This window comes from Lingula anatina, chromosome 8, assembly GCF_051362555.1.
Source record: "Lingula anatina isolate TDL-2025a chromosome 8, LinAna3.0, whole genome shotgun sequence".
In the NCBI taxonomy this organism is placed as follows: Eukaryota; Metazoa; Brachiopoda; class Lingulata; order Lingulida; family Lingulidae; genus Lingula; species Lingula anatina.
This window is the reverse complement of record NC_141774.1, coordinates 4,180,343-4,205,060: the sequence shown is the minus strand read 5'-3', so window position 1 is coordinate 4,205,060 and position 24,718 is coordinate 4,180,343. Positions and strand designations below refer to the sequence as shown.

General features: G+C 38.9%; 3 protein-coding genes and 1 non-coding gene across 4 annotated transcripts; 2 read left to right on the top strand and 2 right to left on the bottom strand.

Moving 5' to 3' along the window:
• The first annotated feature begins 3,417 nt into the window (after nucleotides 1-3,417).
• On the top strand, nucleotides 3,418-3,489 carry Trnaq-uug (transfer RNA glutamine (anticodon UUG)). The gene has a single exon. It is a non-coding gene; the product is annotated as a tRNA-Gln (tRNA).
• A 1,046-nt stretch (nucleotides 3,490-4,535) lies between these two features.
• LOC106161054 (organic cation transporter protein-like) lies at nucleotides 4,536-15,399 on the bottom strand. The gene is made up of 9 exons (XM_086994586.1): nucleotides 15,007-15,399; nucleotides 9,358-9,589; nucleotides 9,130-9,233; nucleotides 8,738-8,892; nucleotides 8,191-8,359; nucleotides 7,381-7,608; nucleotides 5,877-6,100; nucleotides 5,467-5,651; nucleotides 4,536-4,868 (listed from the first exon to the last, which is right to left on the bottom strand). The coding sequence occupies exons 1-9, from the start codon at nucleotides 15,231-15,233 to the stop codon at nucleotides 4,578-4,580; spliced, it is 1,815 nt and encodes a 604-aa protein (XP_086850712.1). The 5' UTR covers nucleotides 15,234-15,399; the 3' UTR covers nucleotides 4,536-4,577.
• A 3,714-nt stretch (nucleotides 15,400-19,113) lies between these two features.
• LOC147760207 (uncharacterized) lies at nucleotides 19,114-21,360 on the top strand. Its single transcript, XM_086994584.1, has 3 exons — nucleotides 19,114-19,428; nucleotides 19,606-19,741; nucleotides 21,232-21,360. Exons 1-3 carry the CDS (start codon nucleotides 19,131-19,133, stop codon nucleotides 21,338-21,340), a joined length of 543 nt encoding a protein of 180 aa, XP_086850710.1. The 5' UTR covers nucleotides 19,114-19,130; the 3' UTR covers nucleotides 21,341-21,360.
• A 10-nt stretch (nucleotides 21,361-21,370) lies between these two features.
• Nucleotides 21,371-24,280, bottom strand: LOC147760206 (solute carrier family 22 member 1-like). The gene is made up of 2 exons (XM_086994585.1): nucleotides 23,717-24,280; nucleotides 21,371-21,845 (listed from the first exon to the last, which is right to left on the bottom strand). The coding sequence occupies exons 1-2, from the start codon at nucleotides 23,941-23,943 to the stop codon at nucleotides 21,800-21,802; spliced, it is 273 nt and encodes a 90-aa protein (XP_086850711.1). The 5' UTR covers nucleotides 23,944-24,280; the 3' UTR covers nucleotides 21,371-21,799.
• Between the last annotated feature and the right edge of the window lie 438 nt (nucleotides 24,281-24,718).

Sequence of the window (24,718 nt, the reverse complement as noted above, 5' to 3'; positions counted from 1 at the left end):
CTCAAACATAGCAATGAAAGCCGAAGCACTTTGACCACTCAGAAGAGGCAGGCAGGTCGCTTAGTGGACGCAGAGGTCACTCAATGGACACACATGTCGCTCGCAGTTTTACAGTTTTACAGGTAAGGATCATTCGTTCAAGGGACGCCCAGGGGACGCAGAACAGCCATTCCACGAAAAGGGGTACAATTCCAAAACAAGAAATGCAGCGATATGAACTTTGCAAAACTGGAAAACTTTTTATATTATTTTGATGAAGAGGTATTCAGAGAGTAGTAGAAGAATTTTAACCCACACCATTACTGTATTTAAAGAAATATGCACGTGTAAACATGGTACAGTATTTTTTTAGTTACGGAGGTTAGGTAACATATAAATTAGGTTATATTTCAATCATGCCAAAGGTCACAGGCTCCATATTTGATTCAATTATTAAGAATTTGTATGTATTCAAAATATTATTGCCCATTTAAGATTTCTCTTCAATTATAGAAAATGCGGTGCAAACACATTGGTAATAAGTGGCTCGTTTTCTATAAATACAAAGGCTGAGATATTCCAATTTAAATATTTTATTAATCGTTGGGGACAGACTTGCTTTTTTATCATACTATTTGTTTATGAACAAAGTGCTATCAATCTATTATGATATTAGCATTGATCAATGAGCACACACATATCCAATGTTCAAATGAAAAAGGAGTAATTTCGTAACGGAGGTTAGGTCATTCTACATAGGTCAGCGATCATATATTTGTTTTGATATTTTTAGCTTAAGGTAGACTTTAGAAGATGAATTCGGAATTTAAAGTATTACAGATACGATAAATTTACATAATAACATAGAAAAATTGATAAAACATGTTTATTCAAACCATTAAATGGCAAATGGTTACAACGGGTTGTTTTGCTTACTTTCAAGGACTACATAAATACATTTACCACTACTGGATACATTTCACTGCTAATATGTTGATCTATGTATCTGTAGAATTCACATTCCATATTTTACCAGAGTAAGAGTTTAATTTATAATCTTAGTAACAGAGGTAAGGTAAAACTCTAGTCTAAATTATGTCATACATGTACATTTAAACCGTTCAAAATCTTTCACAAGAAAAGCTTCGCAGTCATTAGATTTTTTTTCTTTCTCTGTAGTGTTTGTGTCGCTCTGTATTTGTAAGTGGCACATTGGTGTCTGTATAACAAAACATTAAACTTACATGCACATGATCGCAGTTATAGGCAATAAAAAACAACAAAATACCCGAGAAAGTTAATGCATACAATCAAGTAGGCCGACAATAGACACGTGTTTGCCAATAACTGTCCATTTAAAGTTACTGGAAGCATCTAGAAGATGATAAAAACTATTATGTGCTACTGAAATAGTAAAATAGGACCTAATAATCCAGCAGTTCTACCTGATAAATGTAACTGTTGCTTCAATGCTTAATATATTTCGCCATGTGTCTCCCGCGAAAATAATGTCTGCTACATGCACGTTAGTACTGATGTCAGCTAGTACCATTTTTCTTGCCAAGACAGTCCTGAAAACTACTCATTTCGCTTAAAATCAGAATGATAAGTTCAAAAAGGCATCGTCAAGTGACAAACGGAAATCAATTCGATAAAACAAATCGCGATTTACCCTCGATTTTATAGCAAACTGGAGTAAAAACTTAAATCATTAGCCTTTCTTGATAGAATTATCAGCTATATATGTATATTTTATATCTATATTAATGCGGGGTAATGTCTTTAACAGCAAGCAGTATGAATGCATACTACATCAGAACATAGAAGTAGAACTACTCATATGATCAGAATTAACTCACAAAACCACAGAAATAACGTTTTAAAGTATTAACAGTCATTTTTATAACAACTAACTTATTTCGTAACGGAGGTTAGCATAACGGACGTAAGGTGACACGCATTCTTTTTCAGTTTTTATCCTCGGGATAACTTTGCATAACTATTGAATGAATTTTTTAGGAAGAAGTTGGTCTTTGCTTAACAAAAATGATGTTTTTAACTTTCTAAAGCAACATTTTCTTCAAATTTGGTCCGTTACTGAGGTTAGGCTCTTAAATGCGACACCCCGACTTTTGTGAGTTAACATTCTCTATGATGGAACGCATCATTCAAAATTAACAAATAGCACTGTTTTATTAAACTTCATGTATTATGAGTTTGAAAAATGCACAGGAAGGCCATTTAAGAGCATTTTCTTTTATTCTTACATTGACTTAAAAAGCCGTTACGGAGGTTAGGGGTTACTGAGCGACATTGATTAAACTATGACAGTGACGTAACTAACCAACATATTCGACAGAGATCACCATGTATGATAAAAAGAAACATGAATTCAAATTAGTTGAGGACTAAAAACACTAAAACACGGGAAAATATAAACTTTTTCTTGTGGCAAATCAGCTATAATACCGAAGCGACACGTCGAAATCGTGCTTTTTGCGGCATATAGACCCCCGGGGTTCCCGTCAAAGCAAGTGGTACTATATTAATTGTTGTTTTTTAAGTAGAACACATCGGGTCCTGCTAAAAAAGGCTAAAAAAAGCAAAACTGCAGATGCTTTTACTACCGAAAATAAGCTGCGACAGGTATTATTCAGAATTGTACCCTTTTTCGTGGAATGGCTGAGAAGCATGGCGAACATGCTTTGGCGAACATGGAGCGTCCTGACCACATTTTTGATCGTAGTAGGGACGCAGAAAGAACGCCGTTCAGTGTAAAGGGGGCCTACGAAAACCAAGGAAGTGCAAGAGATCAATTGTTTCTGGTTCTTATATGAAGACAACTAATCGCAGACAGGAATTTAAAAAAATTATAAACTTTAATGCAAGTTCCATTATACCGAGTGGAATGCAAGAATGTGTTGTGTTAGGTGTGACACTGGACGCAATTTGTGAGGAAAACAGCAATGTGACAGACAAATGATTCAGCTTCAGTGAGAATATATATTGCGTCAGGTAACACAAATAAATCAATGTGTTTAATGACTTTGGAGATGGGAGGGTGGAGGGGCAATAGATAGCAGTGGATAGGAAAGAGTTACGTTTGCGTCCCTGCAATATAACAATATAATTATACTGTATATGCGAGCGTGTGTGTGTGTGTGTGTGTGTGTGTGTGAGAGAGAGAGAGAGAGAGAGCAATTTGCTGTTTACAAGATGTTATTTACGTATGTTTACAAATATATATTTTTAATAAGTTAAAACTTTTGACGCATACTACACGCTGAATTTGGAAAACTTTCCGAAAATATGTTTTGATCCGCCACTATGTGTGTGTGTGTGTGTGTGTGTGTGTGTGTTACAGCGATATGCAGTAACACCCGTTTTAGCACAAAAGATCCTCACTGTGATAATAATGGTTGACTGGCTCACGAAAGTGGTTCTATGGTTTAATGGTTAGCACTCTGGACTTTGAATCCCGCGATCCGAGTTCAAGTCTCGGTAGAACCTCTCTTTGTGTCTCTTTTTTCCATAATATGTTCGCACAAAAAGTCTGTAGCATTTTATCCAACGATGTGTGCATAATGCTTTACGAAAACCAAAGAAGTGCAAATGATCCATCGATTTTGGTTCTCTCGTTGTGACACTTCAACTTAGTGAAGATAGGGATTCTAGAAAAATGCTATAAGCTTATAGAATGTACGTACAAATTTACCCAGTTGAATAAAGGAATATATTGTTAGGTGTGACACTGGGCGCAATGTGTGGGGAGAGGCATTCCCAATTTTAGAGACAAATCATACAGTTATTAGTTTTTCGGTTTAAAACTTAAAAAATAACAATATGGTGTGAGAAAGGGCTCTTGTTGCTACATGTAAACATATATAGGCCACAGTGAGAGCCAATGTGATAGGAATGATATTCCGTAGTCCGTTCCCCATTACTTTGTACAGGATCCCGGACTTCCATTCCTAGGTCTACCATTTCTGTCACACCGGATTAAAGAATTACTGGTCATTTACGAGAAAAAGAATAAAATATTGCAAAAGATGTCAGAAACCTTTTTTGAGCAGAGTGTGATGCGTCAGTAACTTAGGCGGCAATCAGTTGTGAACGCACAATTAATCTGCCTTTTAAAAGCAATGATATATAACCTGTGGATAACAGATTATATAATGGTACTGAACTACACTGCATATCTCAAAGACAATAAAATTTCATTGAAAATATTTTAAAAACCTCTCTTTCAAACATGTAGATATTGAGTTTTTCATTCAAATACAATTCCAGCGGAGACATACAAATCCAACAACGTAAAGTCATGCGATGTCCCAGGACACACGATATCCTAAGTCGCGGTAGGGTTAAGGTGACGCAAAACTTTTCTAAAATGAGATAAAAATAAGTTTATTGGAAATCTTGATTAGAGGAAATTTGTATAAATGTATAAATAAAGGTCTTTCAAATCTGCTTACAATTACTCACACGTTTTATCCATGGTACAAAGACGTTTTTTATGTGCGTACTTATTTAATACCGTGAAAAAAAAAAAAATATATATATATATATAATAATTTATTCCTGTAATTTATATATCGCTATAATAAGTTAGCCGTGGTTTTTTCAGTGTCACCATCAGAATAGCCCTCACTGCGTGTCTGCTTTTCCGTATGAAAGCCAAATTCTCCATTCAGTTTGACGTCACACTTGTCTTTTACCGGAAGTGACGTACATTTCTTGTTCATTTCCGTTATTGTTTGTCGCAGAGGTTTGTTGGCCGTTTCTTGCAGTAAAAGCGAAGACAGACCACCGAGGACAGACATTCCTCCGAAGATGACAAGAGGCAAGGTGCTTTTATCTTTGAAATATCCGCTGTAGTTGAGCTCCCTCTACAAGCAAAGAAAGCGAAGTCAATAATGATTGAAAAAAGTAGTTGATGAGTTGAATCTATAGATCAAATTCAATACTGAACTGGCTAAAAAATAAGCGTCTTGAATGCATCCACAACCAAAGTTGATCCGCAGACTAACAGATCCGTGGATTAAATATGGCCGACCCACTCGAAAGCTCACCACGTAATCCGCGGGGAATCTATACAGTGTCTTTAAGAGGATCAGGCAGTAAGTTTTCAAGTGGGTCGGCCATGTTTGATCCGCGAATATACGCTAAGCAGAATTCGTGACAACACTCTAACTAGAAACGCACTCAGAGAGGGCAGACCTCCGCCAAGGCAGCAAAGTCTCCATCCAAAGCCGTTTCACCCCTAAATTTTCGATATTTTTGATGATTCATTATCGATTGATTATTGAACCGGATCACCACCAAAAACTTATCATATGTTTCATGGCCCACTTCTGACAGTTCCTGAAAATTTCATCAAAATCGGCCCATCACTTTTTGAGTTATGTTGATGACAAACAAACAGGGGTTAAAACATAACCTCCTTGGCGGAGGTAACAATGAAATATTAAGAATGAATCATCTCACCACAATGACAGGAGCTAAAAGCGTCCCTATCTTAGCTACCATGATTGATATCGCCATGCCAACCGTGCGCATGACAGTTGGGTAGATTTCAGCACCCCAGATGTACACGATGTTGTAAGCGACCGAGATGAAGAGCTTCGCACCGACAGAGAGCGCCACTCGTATCCAGTTTGATAAAGGGTCGTCTGCAAGAAAAAAAATAAATGAAATAAAATAAATAAATACATACATAAATAATACAAATAAATAAACAGATAAATAATAATAATAATAATAATAATAATAATAATAATAATAATAATAGATAAATGATCAATTAATTGTGAGAACATATGATTCAGTTGTTCGGGGTGCATTGAATCATTGTGTCCAATCTACTGGCATTTAAGCACGTTTTTTACAGCACTCACCTTGTCCCATGTACAACTCTACAAATATGACAGATAAACAGAATATCCCACACAACACCATGGAAGAAACGAAGGGGACTTTTCTGCCGAATCGGTTGATAGTGAACACCACACAAACGGCAGGAAACTCCATCAGGCTAAGCAGGAAAAAGTTGAGAAATATACTTCCGCTGAGATTCCCGGTGTTGAGTCCTATACCATACCAGGTGGATTCAAGAACTGCCCTGAAATATGAACAAACAGACAATGGGATGGATGCCTAGAGAAAAAAGCAGGAGAGTTACCACACACTGGTTGAACTAATTGAGCATAAAACTAATTAATTACTTAACAAAGTCTTGTAATTTAAAAGTAAAAAGTCCACGTGGAATGCATGAAATGAACCAAATGTTATTCAACAAAAAACCTGCTTTTGGGTTTACACAACTTAAATGCGAATTAACAGAGTCTTTCCATTGCTTAAAAATGGTTAGGGTCTCTACCCATACAAGCACCATGTGGGCAACTGGTGCATGATCTTTACACAAATGGGTCCAAAGAACTTGCGGTGCATGGATAACCCTATATGTTATTTAAAGCTTTAATATACAGTATACCAATCGCGTTAGATCTTTACGTCTTGCAAAATAATTGATTTTCCATGAAACGCCAAAGGACAATTTCAAAAAAAAAAAAAAAAAAGAAAAAAAAATATATATATGTGTGTTTGTGTGTGTGTGTGTGTGTGTGTGTGTGTGTGTGTGTGTTATCTAAAGCTTTAATACATTTTGTTACTTTAGAGTTACATGTGTGTGAAGCGAGCGTGGATTTCCAGTAACGCATATAAACCACTTCTACCAGTTCCTTTTACGACTAAAATAAAGTCGACATGTCAAGACATAAGCCAAATCAATTTTTCGTCCAGACAAAAGGAGCTTAAAAACTGCACCTTCTTCAATTTTTTGGTCGTGAACAGGCTCATTTATTTGCCCCCCCCCCCCCAATTCATAAAATTCCGCTAAATGGAGTGTTGGTGCGCACATTACATAGGCATCACCCCTACTCCCATGCGTGTGTGTACCTGAGCTCGCAATTGACTTCCTATTCAAACCAAGGTAGCAAAGTCTCCACCCAATGCCGTTTCACTCTATAATGATTTTTTGATTTTTGATTATTGATTATCACCACCAAAAACTAATCATCTGTTCCTTGGCCCATTTCTGACAGTTCCTGAAAGTTTCATCAAAATCGGTCCATAACTTTTTGAGTTATGTTGATAACAGACAGACAAACAGACAAACAGGGGTGAAAACATAACCTTCTTGGCGGAGGTAATGAGACTGCAGGGAAAGAAAGCAGAAAATATCCGTTCAAAATATAATTATGAAATATGAAACGATGTCCTTTGGTGTTTCTCTAAGTTTTACCTTTTCAAACTACGGTATATGGGCTTGGTCGCGTTTTTTATTTATTTATTTATTTTTTTAATAAAATTACTTTTAATGCATCTATAACTTTCACTGACCAGTTAACAGAGAGAATGACCATGCACAACATAAGACGGGGCGTTTGGCACAGCTCCTTTGGAATGCCTCTGGTTCTTTTCCGGACGTAAACTGGCTCGTGCTTTCTGAATAGGGCGTCTGTTGATTCAATATGGCGGCCGTTCTCTTTGGCAATGCGCAAAGCAACTCGCACGGCCTCCTTTTTGTATCCCTTTGACAACAACCAACGCAACGACTCCGGAATAAACCTGGAAAAATGTATACATAACTGCATAAGTTTACTGGCCCTTCGTTTTATGGGTTATTATTATTAGGACCACACTACATAATAACCGAAATACCCAAGAATGCAGAATACCTTATTATATATTGTGTGGCTTAATTATTATCCCCAATTTAAATCCCTCGTGTTGCGACCTAAAATATCTTAACATCATTATCACTAAAATATGTGGTGTATGTGGTGGATCAGTCATATATTGGTCAAAACAGGCATGACATATATGTATTTGCCATGCATATAATAACGAACTTTATGGTTGGACACAAGGGATAAGGATTCTGACTTGGTTCGGCCAGCGAATAGTTGATGGTGGGGAGAATTTTTCGCTGATATATAGGTCATAGGAACGCTTTTGCCTGGCTTTCCTTGTTGTACTGTATTTTGGTAACGAGAATAGATGAAGGGGTACTTTTGAAAGTAAGGGATATAGTGTGGTAAATAAATCAGACATTGCTTTTCTAATGTAGTTACAGGTAGTTGCTACTTTATGTATGTAGAAACAATCTACTAGCTAGAAAAGCTGGTGATCTTTGACTTTAGCCCTCACCATGTGTACACGGCCATCAGAAACAATGGCGCCGATATGGCAATCTGGATGTGGCGCCAGTGGCGGAATGCGTACGCAATTCCGGAAATCAGACAACTTCCAAAAGCGAATGAGAAATGCATGATGATTCCAACAAGCATTCTCTTTTTGGAACCAATGACCTCCATCCCTAAAGGTGATTAAAAACGCTTAAATTAGATATTATATCCAAAATAAAGGATTTATGAAGTTGATATGAATATAAACTAAATACATAATGACAAATACTGCCACAGACTGAATAATAATAGCCTTTTCATGCCATTTGTGTGTCAATATACATTTTGAAAGTTTTAATGACAATCAGATAAGTTCAGTTGCAACAAGAGGTGATGCATGTACTTAGATTACATTCAAAATCGTGGCTTACATTGGTTTAACTTCATACTGTTTAGAGATAGACGGCTGATACATGTACTATCGAGAAGTAACTTGATGTGGAATGAAAAACATTCGAGTTGGACAAAAATTCTCGTTCATGAACTCGAAAATACACATTTAGGATTACCGAACGCAAACGCTGTGGTGTAGGACCCGCTTGAACAGGCCCCGAGGAAGAACCTGAAGACCATTGCCGCTGTTGGAGAGGGTGCAAACGCCGCGGACATCCCTGCTGCACACTCTAATAGTAGGGCAATGCCTAGTGCTATTCGCCGACCAACCCTGTAAAACAGAGCCCAGGAAATATATTATTAAATTTTATATTCCGTGATTAGTTGTTTAAAACACGTTTTGTGAATGTTTTAAGCTACCACGAAAATTAACGCTATTTACGGTTCCGATGACGCATGAAACTTCAAGGTGCATACAAATTAAATATAAGCATAGAAAGTCAAATCAAGACTCAAAAACAAATATCAAGAAACGAACAATTTTTTTGAAAATAAAAGTTTTGGTTACCGATCCGACAGAAACCCTATCAATACATTCCCTGCAGCTGCACCAATCAGAAACATCAACGTCGTCATGGTTACTTTACTGGCGTCATCACAAACCAGATTAAACTGGAAATAAAAAAGTGCTTTACATAAAAAAAGATGATGAAGGAGGTTGTTCGCGTGTGTTTGTACGTGCATGCGCGCTTGCCATTAAAATGTTCACACATATATATATCACATTATCACATACCTCTGTAGGATACGTTTCCTTAAACAAAGTTTTATCGTACACCCAACTGTTGCATCCTGCGTCCCGTTCAGTGCTGACGTCACTCATATTGCTGACGTCATTACAAGGGTTAAGTTCACCACTAGTTCGAGACAGCGTTATATGAATGTCACTTTCATTAACTGTCCCATAGCGGAATACGTGTTGCGGTTGAGATGAACCTGTGCTGTTGGAATAAGTCGGCAGTATACACCTGAAAAATAATTTAGAGTTTAATTAGTATAATTCATTAATTAGTTTATAATTTACAAGAAAACGCCCACAACTCTCCAATGTTTCACGGTATTACGACTGGAACATGAGTTTTATGTTAATTTCAAGTGAATGGCGAAAATCACAAATACTACAGCGTTTGTGCAGTTTGGATGTTTAAACTTATAATAATATAGTGAGTACATCCGGGAATTAGGCAGGTGGCGCCACAGTTTCTATCAGGGTCGGGGTTGGTGCGTCGATGAGCATTCTTCCAGGACCTTCTGGCCTGAGAGGTTCGAGGTTGTGTAACTCATTGTAAGAGAGATTTTTGTATGGCCATTGTTTGATTGTATGTGATTGCTTGCCTCAATGTGCGAAAGTAGTATTTGCTTTTTTTACTGATAATAACGTGCAGTCAAAACACTTGAAAATCTGGTACATGTACATTATGCAGATAAGGCAGATCCAAGTTATCTAGTAACGGGCCTTGCACATCCGCCCCCCCCCCCTCCCCCCTCCCCCCCTTATCTGCCATTTTGTTTGGGGAGGTCAGTCAGGATCCCCTGTATTCTCATTCAAGAGTTTATGGTCTTTTTTCTCTAAAAAAACACAGATAATGCTGTCACTACATAAAAAACACTAGAGCAGGGACTGATTTTAGGGCGGGAAAGAGGGGTTATGGAAGAGTATGAAGTCATAAAGATTACCCGATGTGACTTTTAGGTTCAAAAACCGGTTTTGATAAGAAGGCTTCAAGCAAAGATTCATCACACAAGGGTGACAATTGTCCAGCTACAGTCAATGTAATGAGACTTTTTTTCTCTCATTTGTGTTTATTCTGTATTTTATGCGCAGGTGAAACAGTATCCTCTATCAGATTAAGTTTGTGTTTTTTTTTCTTCACAGCAGAGAATCGTGTCATGAATTAGATAGAGACATATCTGTGAATATCCAGTGAAAAATTAACCTATGGTCCTGGTAGAGGGTAATGAAACCCGGTGTATCAACAACTATTCATTTATTTATTTCCCTTTCAAGTATGCCGCCTGTTAAATCTTTTCAATAAATAAGATATAAGAGTCGCGTCAAGGTAGTGCCATTTGTCCCCTTCGCCATCAATCAACAGCTAACCTCACATACCCGCGAGGAGCGCCTTCATCTCCCTTGTGATATATTTTTAATCGCTTTTCTTCACTTTAATGGCGACCATTGGTGTTAACCGACCGACTACATCCCTTCATGCACCGCCGTTAACGTAACGGTGTACTGTAACTGTCCGTTCTCTGTGGCCACGAGGGAGACATCTTAGGAGCCTTACATATAGATATAAAAATGAAAGTTAAAAAAAAAAAAAGAAAAAAAAAAAAAAAAAAAAAAAAAAAAAAAAAAAAACGATACACCCATCACTAGCAATAGTCGTTTTATTCTGGGCTACTTCCCAGCGATCATTCCATATGTATTTTGTATTTATATAGATGTTACATAGTTATTTAACTAAAGATAGAGTAGAAAATCTGTAAATTGTAACCTGTAATCATTTCAGTGCTCGATGAGATGATTATTATTATTAATCAAATACAGAAGTTTGGTTACGTTTCATTTTATATATAGCTTATTACATAAGATGTGTATCACTAACCCGTGTTTGTTTATATTGCTATTACATTCAAAACATATTACGTAAGCAATAATCTTTCCCTAATGTATATGGCGCAGTTACTAACTGGGCTGGACTAGATCCAAATTGGGTCTATGCATTGTTGACTGCAAATAAGCATGGAATCTGGCCTAGTCCAGTTAGTAACTGAACTAGATTTGGACCCGGCCTGTGTCTTATATATATTACGGTCAAAATATTTACAGAAGTATTAGGTCTCTCTCCTATATATATTGGAGTCAATACATATTACATAAGTAATTAATCTCTCCATCATGTTCGTAGATACACTTCACTGAAAGAAGTGATTAATAGATGATTAATAGATATTTCTAGTCTCTACATGTATAGTCACCACTTTAAGTGCCAGGCCATTAAAACAGATGCGGCACACAAACAGAATGGTTTAAAGGATTTAATTATTTCAGAAAAATGTATACATTATTTACTCATTACAATGTACATATAAGAAGTTTGTTGTGTAAATATCGAGCTTTAAAATTGCCTCTTATTTTTCTAAGACCCCATTCCCATACCTAGATCGATCTAGTAGGATCGACCCATCTCCGAGGGGATTCCTGTTAAATTGCATTCAGCTTAAGCGGCTTAGATGTCTAGCATGGCTACTGAAACTGTTTAACGAAATTCAATTACCCCATAACAGCTTCGATAGGCGTGCTCGACATAAGAGCCACTTCAGATTAATGCAGTTTAGCGAGAATCCCCTCGGAGATGCGTCGATCCTGCTAGATCAAACTAGGTATGGTAATGGGGTCCAAGTACTGAGCTTCAAAATTGCGTCCGTCTCACTACATTTGGAAGTGAATGAGCTACGCGGTCACGTGTCGTGATGCCGTCTCACAGGAGAGAGAGCGAGCGGTTGAAGCTATCAAAATGAGCTGCCATAATCTACGTGTCGGGCGAATTTCTAAACTCTCTATATCAATCCTTGTCTGTTCACTTTCCTTAAACGCACGCATTAAATTCTCCTTCAAGCAATTTTTCCTGTATATTCAATTCCTAAGCACATAATCTTAATCACTTAAACACAACCACGCTTAGGCCTACTACTTTGAGATCACACAGTCGGATAACTTAAACACATTTTGCTATTCGATATTCCGGGGGGGGGGGGGTGAAACAAAGCCGTGGAACCAAAGACTATTCAGAATAAATTAAATATATGCATCTATCCGGTTACCAGTGGTGGATTTAGAGGGTGTCCTGACCCCCCCCCCCCCCCCCCCCCTTCAATTCCTAGTTCCCTCTTGAAATTAGAATTTTGACTAGTTGAATCATAGTTCTAAACCGTACCAACATTTGAAATGGCACCGTTCGTCCGCGGACCCCCCCCTTCAAATAACCCTGGATCCGCCCCTAGATTACTATGGAACAAGTCCATGCTAATTAATGATAGGACTGTTACCATGGTTACATATATGACATCCATTAATTTCCAAAGATAGGCTCGTTTGTATTATTACCAAATAGATTGTCACTTATCGCTTATGCAATTGGTGAATCCTTGAAGCAAGTCGAAACTGATATCGAGTGCTTCGACTGCAGTCAAACACTGGCATACACGGAGTTTAAGTCAGAGCGTAAGTGAGAGTGTGATTAGGAAAATAAATCTTGATTTGTACGTCAACAAACACTTTATGTGTTATAGTCTAGATAGGAGATTCGATAAGAGTAATTTGTGTAGCTGGAAACCTGGTGCGATAATACGTCATAACATAGTTCGTCACCTCAATTTGTCGTCTATCTGAAACAAATAATAAGGGCCCCTTTACACTGGACGGCGTCCTTTCTGCGTCCAGCAGCACGGCCCCATTTAAGAGTTTAAAAATTATAATATTTTACGTGCCGACAACTGGCCGATCATTGAGCATTCTTCTGATACAAAATCAGTGCTCGTGCTTCCTTATTAAGACCACAGCGATGCCAAATTTCATGGTCGCAGAGAGGACGCAGAAAGGAAGCCGTCCAGTGTAAAGGGGGTATAAGGAACAGATCTTCCCAATCTAATGAGCATTGTGCACCTTAAATGTTTGCTAAAGTAGACCTAAATGTCATGGTCCTGAAGAATACAGGTTTTAACTTGAAAAGGTGATGCGTATACAATAATTTTAAATGTTGCGTGAGCAGAATTTATTTATCTAGTTGTAAAAAAAAGGGGGAGGGGTCATAGCAGAGAAGGAAAAGTAACATGGTAGGCCTACCACTTAAAAATCAGTGAAAAGATATCTGATAAACTGATCTCTAGTGAAACATCAATCTGTGGACCTGGTAGAGGGTGGTGTGTGTGCATGTGTGTTTGTGTGTGCGTGTGTGTGTGCGTGTGTGTGTGCGTGTGTGTGCGCGTGTGTGCGTGTGTGTGCTTGTTTGTGTGCGTGTGTGTGTGGGTGTGTGTGTGAAGAGGCGTATGTAGAAATAAGCTTCCATGGCACGTGAACATCACGCGACTCACCTACGCAGCGTGACGCAGTGACCTGCAACGAGTTTTTTAAGGCTGAAGATCAACGAATTCAACTCAATTCACAGTGCATACACTGTGCATGCCCCGTTCCTACAGTAGGCCATTGCTGTGCGCGAGCATCAAGTACAAGTATAATCTCTGTATGCTCTGTTACACAAAGATGTGTTAACAAAGTCCTATTTTCATAGCATAACAGGACTTTTCTGATTTAAAATAAAGCTAATTATATGTCACCGGTGTGTGTAAACATAAACGTTACTAACCAACGAGGCTTATGACAATACAATCATAATATTACCATAGAAAAGTAAGTTAAGCATACATTGAGTACCCGCATTACGTGCTAATATGTGCGTTTGGGCTGTTATATTAAAATTTTCGTTGGCTTGTGCTTACCGAATTTCCCAGGGCAAAGAAATAGGTTGTCTTCCCAAACTCTACACATGTAATTTTAAAGAAACCGCGGAATGTTCCCTTACGAAAAAGTCCTATAGGATCTTATAAGATCCTATATAAAGATCTTATAAGATCCTATAGGATTATATAGGAAATTGGCCCAATTTCCTATAGGATCCTATAGAATCTTATAGGATCCTATAAGACTTTTTCGTTAGTGTTATCAATGTGCATGTAGCACCGATGATGCAGGTTTTATCACTGCAGCTCAGCCACCAGTAGAAAACGCTGCCAGAGATCGACGCTCTATGATTACTCAACTCAAAGGAATGAAGACGCGCGAAAGCAGAGGCATCGAGATCATGAGGTCGCCAGTACTGAGAGTTGCCCTGTCTGTCATTGTCACTCGAGGACTCCTATTTAGAAGATATGTGAGAAATATTGCTCATCCTTGAAAGGGAACTAAATGAATGAATAGATGTTAATACACCCGGTTTTATTACTCCCTACCAGGGTCGCAGGTTGATTTTCCCAGATATTCACAGATATGTCTCTAGCTAATACATGGCACGATTTTCTGCTGTGAAGAAAAAAGCAAAAACTAAATCTGATAGAGTGTATGGGTTCATCTGCGTATACAATACAGAATAAACACAGCATTACACTACCAAGCCACGAGAGACCTAAAAAAATGGCACCTAGAAAGATCTCCGAATCGAGGGACCCCAACATGTTCTCTATGTGTAAAATTTTATGTATAGGCCACATATACCTTTCTCAGTGCATATGCGTCAACTTACCTATGGGCTGGTGTGTACTCCATAAACGTAATGTTTATGTATAGGCCAAATATACCTTTCTCAGTGCATATGCGTCAACTTACCTATGGGCAGGTGTGTACTCCATAAACGTGATGGCCATATACTGCAGAGCAGCGAACGTATTGCACAGACAAAAGAGTGGCAAAACACGGTGCTGAAAGCAGCCAAAACTCCCCAATTGATCGAAAATGTCGGCTTGGTGAGCCTGCTTCTTTGCACAGTCACTGTCCTTCTTCATCATGGTTGCCTTGGCTTCACAATCATCAGTGCTGCTACTGGCACCTTCCATGTTGGCACGATTATCGATAGAACTGCGTCTAGGTCACGTCGACTTATACATCTACTCTGTTGATCTGCTTCAACAATAAAGCTGCCGGCGATAAACGTACGTCCTTAAAAACGAGGCCAATCCTAGACAAGGTACCAATGATCAGAACGAGGCTGATATATTGAAAGAGTGCCACTTCTCTGCGTTTGTTATGCATGTCATTCGAAATCTTCTATAAAGGTGTCACTCGATATTGTTCAAAACCATTTCTATTTTCGCGAGTGTAATTTCTGTTTGTAGATGTTTTTTTAAGTAAAAATTAATAAATATCGTAGGCCTTATACTACATTAAATGTGCCAAATATTCGTAGGCCCTCAGTAAAAAGCATAACTCTTTGTCCTCTCGGACATTATACCTTTTAACCAATAAGAAGGCTTATAATGTCGGTAATTAAGCTAATTTGACCTTGGCGTCTTTGAAGGGCTTGCCTTGGTTTTGTACCAGTACTCACTCACGCTCTTCTAGCTTCCCTACGATACTAACAGACTAGGTCACGAGAGAGTAGTAGTCTGCTCTTATTGGCTGGTCAACTCACCATATTAATAGGAATAGAGTTCCAGTCCAAATGTTCAGATCAGGGTATATTGGCAAGACAGGGGCGGATTTAGGCCATCTTCTGGTTCTTCCGGAAGACTGTCAGATTTTCAAGTTTACATAGACGGGTATCTTTTTATGCTGGAAGACGGTCAAAAATGAGGATGGATCAACAAAGATAATTTGGAAGACTCAGAAAATATCTCTGGATCCGCCCCTGCAAGAGATATGAAATTAACGGGCCCCAAAGAATTACATTGTGACATTTGGGGGTTCATAACACTTCCAATGTTTTACACTCGCAAAAAAAAAATACATGTAGCATGTTCAGTTCTAAATAACTTCTATACTCCGGCCAGACCATATAGACAGCCTAAAAAGAGACGGCCGACAGTGAGTGGCGTCATACGAGACAAGAATAGAGCGAGAATGCGCTCAGAAATTATTCCTGGATAAATTCTGCCAATTGTTGATGCACAGCACTCACTACTTTTAGTCTGTGGTCATTTTTACTCTACTCTACCCCAAATTCCCTAAAATTTCGCTTGATTTTACGCTATTTCGCAATACTTCGGTTTATGTTGGATGATGCTCATTCAAGACACGCAATTACCCCTGTACGTGATTTATCGCAAGTGAGTGGAAGTAATTTAGTTCAACGTTTTGGCGTTACGTGTTTCTCTACCTGCTTGTTTATAAAAAGGGCACTTGTAGGCGAACTTTCAACCGACGTAAATAATTAATCTTTTTAAGCATGTGATTCACTAATTTGTGATGCTTCAATAACTTATTTAAGGATGCTATAATTAAAAATTCATCTGCGCTTATGAAAAATGTGGCGTCTTGTGCGACTTAAATTCCACAAAGGAATGAGAATAAACCCCGCCACATTGAACCAACAATCTTTTGACTTCTCTCCTTCGTTTTTTCTTCTTTTTTTTTAACACCGAGTTCCACTCGAGTTGGCGCGGCTGGTAACGTCAAGGCAAGAATTTCGCTGCATTCTTTATATATGTCATCTTGACCTTAAAAACCTATATGCCATGCACAGCACGTGTTCCCATTTTTTGCTTGTCATGCCCCGAGGTGGCATTGCTGTGAAATAGAGCGTCAAACGGTGGCAATACCAGACTCATGTCGTACATCATATTCACTGGCATAGGGCGCGCTCAGAACAGCGGACTAACAGATCCGCGGATCAAATATGGCGACCTGCTAAAAAGATAGCACCTGTATTTCCTATTAGACACTTGGGATTCCCCGCGGGGAATACGCAACAAGCACTCAAATGGATCGATCACATTTGATCCGCGGATTTGTTAGCCAGCTGTTCTAAATGCACCCATACACTGTAGACTACAAAAGAAAGACCTGGGCTCCGTATCTCGAAAGGTTCGCTATGTTGCGCACGTGCGCAAGTGTCTCGATTCCATAACCGATTCTATTTCGAGATACGGGGCCATGTTATCGAGACACTTGCGCACGTGCGCAACATAGTGCGCAACATAGCGAAGCTTTCAGAGATACAAGGCCCTGGAGCCAACAGTATACTATAACTAGGGCATGTGTTCTTGTCTATTGTGCTGCTGTTTCAGATGGATGTTTCTAAGAATACTGTTATAAATATAGGAAGATTATTTTTCTTCTTCCTCTCGCTCTTTCTCTCACACTCTCTCTTTTCTTTTTGTCGATCTGTTTTTTGTCAGTTCATATTACATATATAAGAACAAATATAATAATGAAGATTTAAGTCACTACATTATATCCCTGATGCCAGTGTTTTTACATTTATCAAATGAACCAACAGACGGCAGCAATAGACGTACTACTGCCATCCAACCCCCCTGCTCACTCTTACCAAGAACGATATGAACCCCCCCCCCCTTGTTTAAGAATGAAAACATTGCAACCAATGAAATACTTAGTTCGTGTACTGGCCTATGGTGTCTGTGTGGTGATCAGATTATCTGAAATCGTTATAATTTCACGGATGCATAAATTTGCAAGGTGCCTGACAATTAATTTGGTTTGTCACGCGCATGTATGCTGACATAGTTGTTTTAACAGCATTAGGACGAGATCAATTCAGGTCTGTCTCTGGCTGTGTGCATATGTGCATGACTGTGCATACATGTGCATGGTTGTGCGTACATGTGCATGGTTGTGCGTACATGTGCATGGTTGTGCGTACATGTGCATGGTTGTGCGTACATGTGCATGGTTGTGCGTACATGTGCATGGTAGTGCGTACATGTGCGTGGCCGTTACCTTCTACAGATTGATTTTCCGCTAGATATTCACTGATTTGTCTCTTTGACGGTTATTCTTTGTTATCTGATAGAGAAAATATCCGCATTATAAAAAGTGCGGCGCTGGCCGTAGCTGTCAATAGATGGTCCAGACAAATACTGTCTTGTAGGGTACCATAATTGTTTCCGAATTTTGAACACCTGATAAGCTCCATTTTCTCATAGTTTACATCTTTATCATTTCAGCAACTCGAAATTAAAAGCATATTCTCTGACTTGAGAAACCAATTTGCTTACCGTAACTATTTAATATTCGTCTCTGTACACTTTCGACACGACACGACTTTGGTTTATATAAAGTTTGGTTTTTTGGATTAATTCTTATGTTTTCTAAATTTTTCAAAGGTTGTGGGCAATTCGACTAAAAACACGATTGAAAAATTGAAGTTGTATTGTCAAGAGCTTTTTATCCCAATTATCCTACTACATGATCAGTATTAACCAAGCTATCATTAAAAAGCACTTTTGGTCCAAGGAAATCGTATGATTTAAATGGCGGCCATTACGGCCAGAGTGCGCAAAAGGCTATTATTGATCTTTTAGATTGTCGAAGACATTTATTCGATAATTTCCTTGTGTATGTCTACTTGGCCATATCCGGTATTCGTATCCTTATCCGGCTGGCCGTGTCGGTGTCCGGAAGTATATCGAAGCAATGGTCCAGATATTACGTAAATTAAATCGATCAGTTCGCCTGTTACTACACTATAGAGCCTTTACAATTCAAACGCTTTTCATTCTGTACCATATTCTAGCAATAATATACGTTAATTGCAGGTGTATTTCAAAGGGTCGTATTCGTGAAGTGTGAAATCTATTGATATTGGTACATTTGTTGGGTTAGAAACATTTCCCATTCTGAGGCTAAGATATTTGTTTAGTGACGTCTTAAGACATCTAAACCTCAATTCGGTGAATTCTTCATAGCTACCCAGTAAATGCGCGTTCGATTGTCCACTTCTTGTAGAGAACACGAGCTACGCGGTGTATGCCACATTTGACCTCCTTGACAGTATGGCTTGTTGTTGGGCACTAAAACCGCTAGGCGCGACTTTTCTTTTCATTTTGTCATCAGTTAGTGTCACTGTCAGAGAAGGACGGTTCAATTTGACAAGCGGACTGCGGGAAGCAGGGACCGTGGTTGACACTCAGCATGAGTCCAGTGTTGTCGAGTGTGCCGATCTCTGCAGAGGGAAGGTTATATGTTCTGGAGCTAACTACCACAGCGTCAGTAAAACCTGTGAGATATATGTTAACGCCAGTGCTGGGAATACTACCGCGGATACTGATGAAAAGGATTGGGTGAATTTAGGTATTTTCTTCAATCTGCCTCGTACACGTAGGAAAAAAGTATATAATATGACAAAACAATACTAACGTAATGTTTTTGTATTGTATTGCATGGCGTTTAGTTACCTTACACTACTTTATATTATATTATATTATATTATATTATATTATATTATATTATATTATATTATATTATAAGTGCCAGCGCCATGTGACGTTATATTCGGTCCTTATGGCGAAGTGACAGAGGGAGACTCTCAATACAATGACGCTGCTATCGCTAGGGCCGGAAAGATCACAGGATTCAGAGTTCGGCATGGATCACTCATAGACGGGTAAGGGAGCGGTTCCATAAACGCATCGAACTAGCTAGATCGATCGAACTCTGGGAGGGGGGGGGGGCTCTCGCCAACTTGCATTCAGTACGAGTGGCGTATATGTCTGACACGCCTAATAGGGGGTAAATAACGACAGTGAATTGCCCCCTAGTTACTCAAGGTTGTGTGCCAGACATTTAATCTAATTAAAGAGCTACAATGCGTATATCAGTATAGCCTCGGTCACAACCAGACGCACGAATTTTAGGATCGTGAGTCCCTTGCGAATTTTGCGTGCAGTAGAATCCGTGGAGATCGTAGGGGTAAAGGAAAGTCTGCCTTGCGAGACGCAAGGGCCACATGAGATGTCATTTCAACCAGGGACGCTAATTGCAAGGTGCGATGGCCGTGGAAATTGTACCCATTTCTTGAGTTTGTATTGCTACAAAGACACGCACGTGGCACGCGCTCAACACTATTGAAGAGAAAGCAACGCACGGCGAAAGTAGTTCCCTTTTGCTTCACACTTGCCTCACACGCTTGTGATGACGTACTAACCGCGTACAAGAGTTCTGCCTACTGTTCTTTTCTTCTTTCCTTTTCTTTCTCCCCCCTTTTCTGCTCTGTAAAAATTTTTTCCTAGCTTTTTGGAGGCATATTAAGAGCTGAATTAATCAAAATTCGAAATCTTTGATAACTGCTGTACAGGATGCACAACAGTCGTTTAATGACGAGACGCGAGTGTGCGGCATGAGTACACCTTTTATACTCCGGGCGTAGGCGTGACGCACGTGCGACACACTTCCGCGGGCTTTCGATTTTGATCGTTATTTGTGAGGGCGTGTGCCATAATCAACACGCAAAGGGCGCTTGCTCCTTCATTGCTTGCGGCGTGCGTCTTGGACCACGCATGTCCCACTTGCGGACTCCTTGCAAGTGAAGCAAGTTATTTTTGCGGCATTACTGTTTGCAGATTATTCGTAGAATCTTTTGGACATATTCAACATCTTCTCCACGTGCATACGGACTGTCTGCGGACTCCAAATTTCGCAAGAGGAACTTGTGTTGCTCGTGAGATTCTGCGCAAAATTTGTACGCAAACACGCAGTAACAGCCCGTACGGCCGGTTGTGACCGAGGCGTTAGCTAGAATCCCCGCAGAACTTGATCGTCCGAGCTAGTACAATTCTTTTATGGGAACCCAGTCTAAGGTGGTACTTCCAAAGGTTAATAGGGCGATTTATTACCAAGATGAAACCTCAGTTTTTACCTGCTTCATTTTAACTGACGTGAATATTCCATGTTGAATATTAATACTTTAATTGCTCTTAGTAAAAAAAAAGGATCATGTTTTAAATGACGTAGAGGCTAATTATAGCGAGAACTGGAATTCGAATCGTCAAGACTGGTACAAGTTTACAAATTGCATGAAGGAGTTCATTCACACCGAGAAGGGATCAAAAGTGTACTACTTTTCACCAAACCAATTTTCGTTTTGTTTTATTTCAGACTTCAGTTTTTTTACCAAGGGAGAGAAGGTCACCTCGCAGGGAGTCTCACCGGCCGGGAGACAATAAAGTACTTCGCCCAAGATGAATACATCATCAAGTGCGTATAATAATAATAATAATAATAATAATAATAATAATAATAATAATAATAATTTTATTATTACGAGAGAAGAATATCTGTGAAAGTACATGCACAATTAACATTCATAAGAGTTCTTTAAATGAATTACTGATCATTCAAACACACAAGAATGATATGTTATATAAAACTTTTTCAATCCCTGTCGTCGGTTTTACATTTACTACTTCTCCACATCATGCTGTCTTAAACTGTATCTGGTCATTTTGCATATAAACTTTCCAGTGACATTAAATGCACTAAAATGTTCTTCAGAAAAAATTGAAAGTTTAAAAGCCCTCTCCAACGTCTTTAATATGGCATTTTAAGGGTCTACCTCAAGACTTCTGACGATGCTCTCCGTGGTGTGGTGGTATTTAATATTCTGCAGTTCTTCACCAATCGACAGACCTACGGTCCGTATGGCGTGGACAGACCCAATGAGCAGCTAAATGTGGTGGAATTTGAAGCCAGCCGACCTCTCCACCACGTATCTGGAGTACAAGGCACACAGCTCTTAAAAGGACTTGCGTTTCATGTAGAAAAATGTTAGTCTATAACTGGGCTTGGACCTAAATAGGTCTAAGAACTGGGTCAAACTCGGGTGATTTCGTGCCTCAGCGTACGTAGATAGATTACGGAGTTGACCGAAGATTCTAAAATATTGAGCGGATCTGTCCTAGATTGCGGTAGATGTGACGAGTGGTCCTCCGATGATGTTAAAGAAAGCACCGTAAAAAGACAAAGTTGTGTCCACTTTCAAAATAGTGGGTGGTGGCCATCTTGAGTTTGAGTCAGAAAATGGCCGCCAATTATTTCCATAATGTCAAAAAAGGGTTCCTTTCCATAAATTAGTCAGGTGTGATAATTAACACATGTTTTAGAGGCGAAAATACTGATGAAAATATCAAATATTATATTTTGGTACCTTATTTGAAAAATTCATAGGAATTCATGAATCAATAAAGATTGTCTTTAAACAATTGCCCAAGGAAGATTCATGCAAAGTAAATCATTTGTACTACAAAGTGCAGCGATTGTCCTTTTTTTTTTTTTTTTTGTCCTTAAGAAGGCTGCTACATCTTCCACTTTCTTTTTTTCCAAACTCCTGAAATCTTATGTGTTAGGCGGTGCGTGGTATTTGTCCTTATGCATATCCTTAGTCTTTGAATTGTTGTTTATTTGTAGATAGAGATGGTGGTTGTGAAATATATGAGTTTGCAAGAAATTCCAAGCCCATTATTGAATTTATTGTCGTTTAACGAGTCAACGTAAATGCGTTAGAGAAGCCAGTCAGGTGTGAAATGAATCCATAGGGCGGGGAGTTTGAGATGCACAGATTGCACATTGAGCAATAGTATTAAAGGATTTGTTAGATGAGCAGTTTTCATTGGAGACTGATTCAGCCTTTTGTGTCGGACCGAAGTAAATTGCAAACATGTGACAAAAGAATATCTTAAATAGTATCTTAAATCATATCTTAAATAGTATCGATAACATTCGAATAGATTTTTAGCCGGTCCGAAAAGTAATGTACATCAGAGAAGCTACAAAAGGAACCAGTTGTGATAAGTCGGTGTATAAAAGGGTATTGGTCCCCAAGGCTCTCTTCCAGGGTTGTGTTTTCAATCTCCTCGAAAAGGAATTTGTGGTTTTGATGCTTGCGACAAGAACCATTTCTCTCAAAATATGGAAAGGTCGCTCCTTGTCATGTTGTAAAACTGAACTTTGCTGCCTTTTATACTGTGCAATGCAAATTAAATACCCAGTGTTTTGATAAAGATAAGACCCAACCAAGAGTTGGAAACACCCTTTTAAGTTAATATGATGATATAAATAGTAGTGGATACATGTAGACACACATGAATAAAATAAAGAGGTAAACTAGAAAATCACTCCGAGAACGCAGACCTCCTGCCAAGGCAGCAATTTTTGGTTATTATTAATTATTGATTAATAATTGATCCGGATCACCACCAAAAACTTAACATCAGTTTCTTGGCCCTCCTTTAAAGGGAACAGTATGAATGAATAGATGGAAGTTGATACACCCGGTTTCATAAATCTGTACCAGGGTCGCAGGTAATTTTTTACGTGATATTCACAGATATGTCGATCTCTAGCTAATTCATGTCACGATTTTCTGCTGTGAAGAAAAAAGCAAAAACTAAATCTGATAGAATGTATGGGTTCATCTGCGTATAAAATACAGAATAAACAAAGAATAAGACTACCAAGCCATAAAAGAGCTAAAAAATGGCACCTAGAAAGATCCCCGAATCGAGGGTCCGCCAACACGTTTCTTTGTGTAAAATTTTATGCATAGGCCACATATACCTTTCTCAGTGCATGTGCGTCAACTTACCTATGGGCAGGTGTGTACTCCATAAACGTGATGGCCATATACTGCAGAGCAGCGAACGTATTGCACAGACAAAAGAGTGGCAAAACACGGTGCTGAAAGCAGCCAAAACTCCCCAATTGATCGAAAATGTCGTCTTGGTGAGCCTGCTTCTTTGCACAGTCACTGTCCTTCTTCATCATGGTTGCCTTGGCTTCACAATCATCAGTGCTGCTACTGGCACCTTCCATGTTGGCACGATTATCGATAGAACTGCGTCTAGGTCACGTCGACTTATACATCTACTCTGTTGATCTGCTTCAACAATAAAGCTGCCTGCGATAAACGTACGTCCTTAAAAACTAGGCCAATCCTAGACAAGGTACCAATGATCAGAACGAAGCTGATATATTGAAAGAGTGCCACTTTTCTGCGTTTGTTATGCATGTCATTCGAAATCGTCTATAAAGGTGTCACTCGATATTGTTCAAAACCATTTCTATTTTCGCGAGTGTAATTTCTGTTTGTAGATGTTTTTTTAAGTAAAAATTAGGCCGTCAGTAAAAAGCATAACTCTTTGTCCTCTCGGAACAATTTATACCTTTTAAAAAGTAAGAAGCCTTATAATGTCGGTAATTAAAGTCATAATAACTCTTCATTTTGGCCAAAAATTGGATTTTCCTGGAGTAAACGGCAATTTTCCCGTACTTACCAATGGTCAGCGACCCCAATCCTGCATTCAAAGTTAATCCAGGGTTTTTTTCCTAAACGTACGGTTTTTTGTTAAAATCTCTTAAGAGATTTTAACTGACGGAGCTCTCTCTGACATCGCATAGTCACTGTTGACCTACTTAAAACCGCGGGAAAAGCAGACAACAACAACACTATATAAGATTCATGAGATATATTCGTCTTTTTGTTAAAAATACATTAATATCCACAATGTGTGCCGTTCTGGGCTTTTTGTTATCCGACGCACTGTACAAAAACTCGCAACTTACGTCTGCGTCCGCATTAATGCGTTTG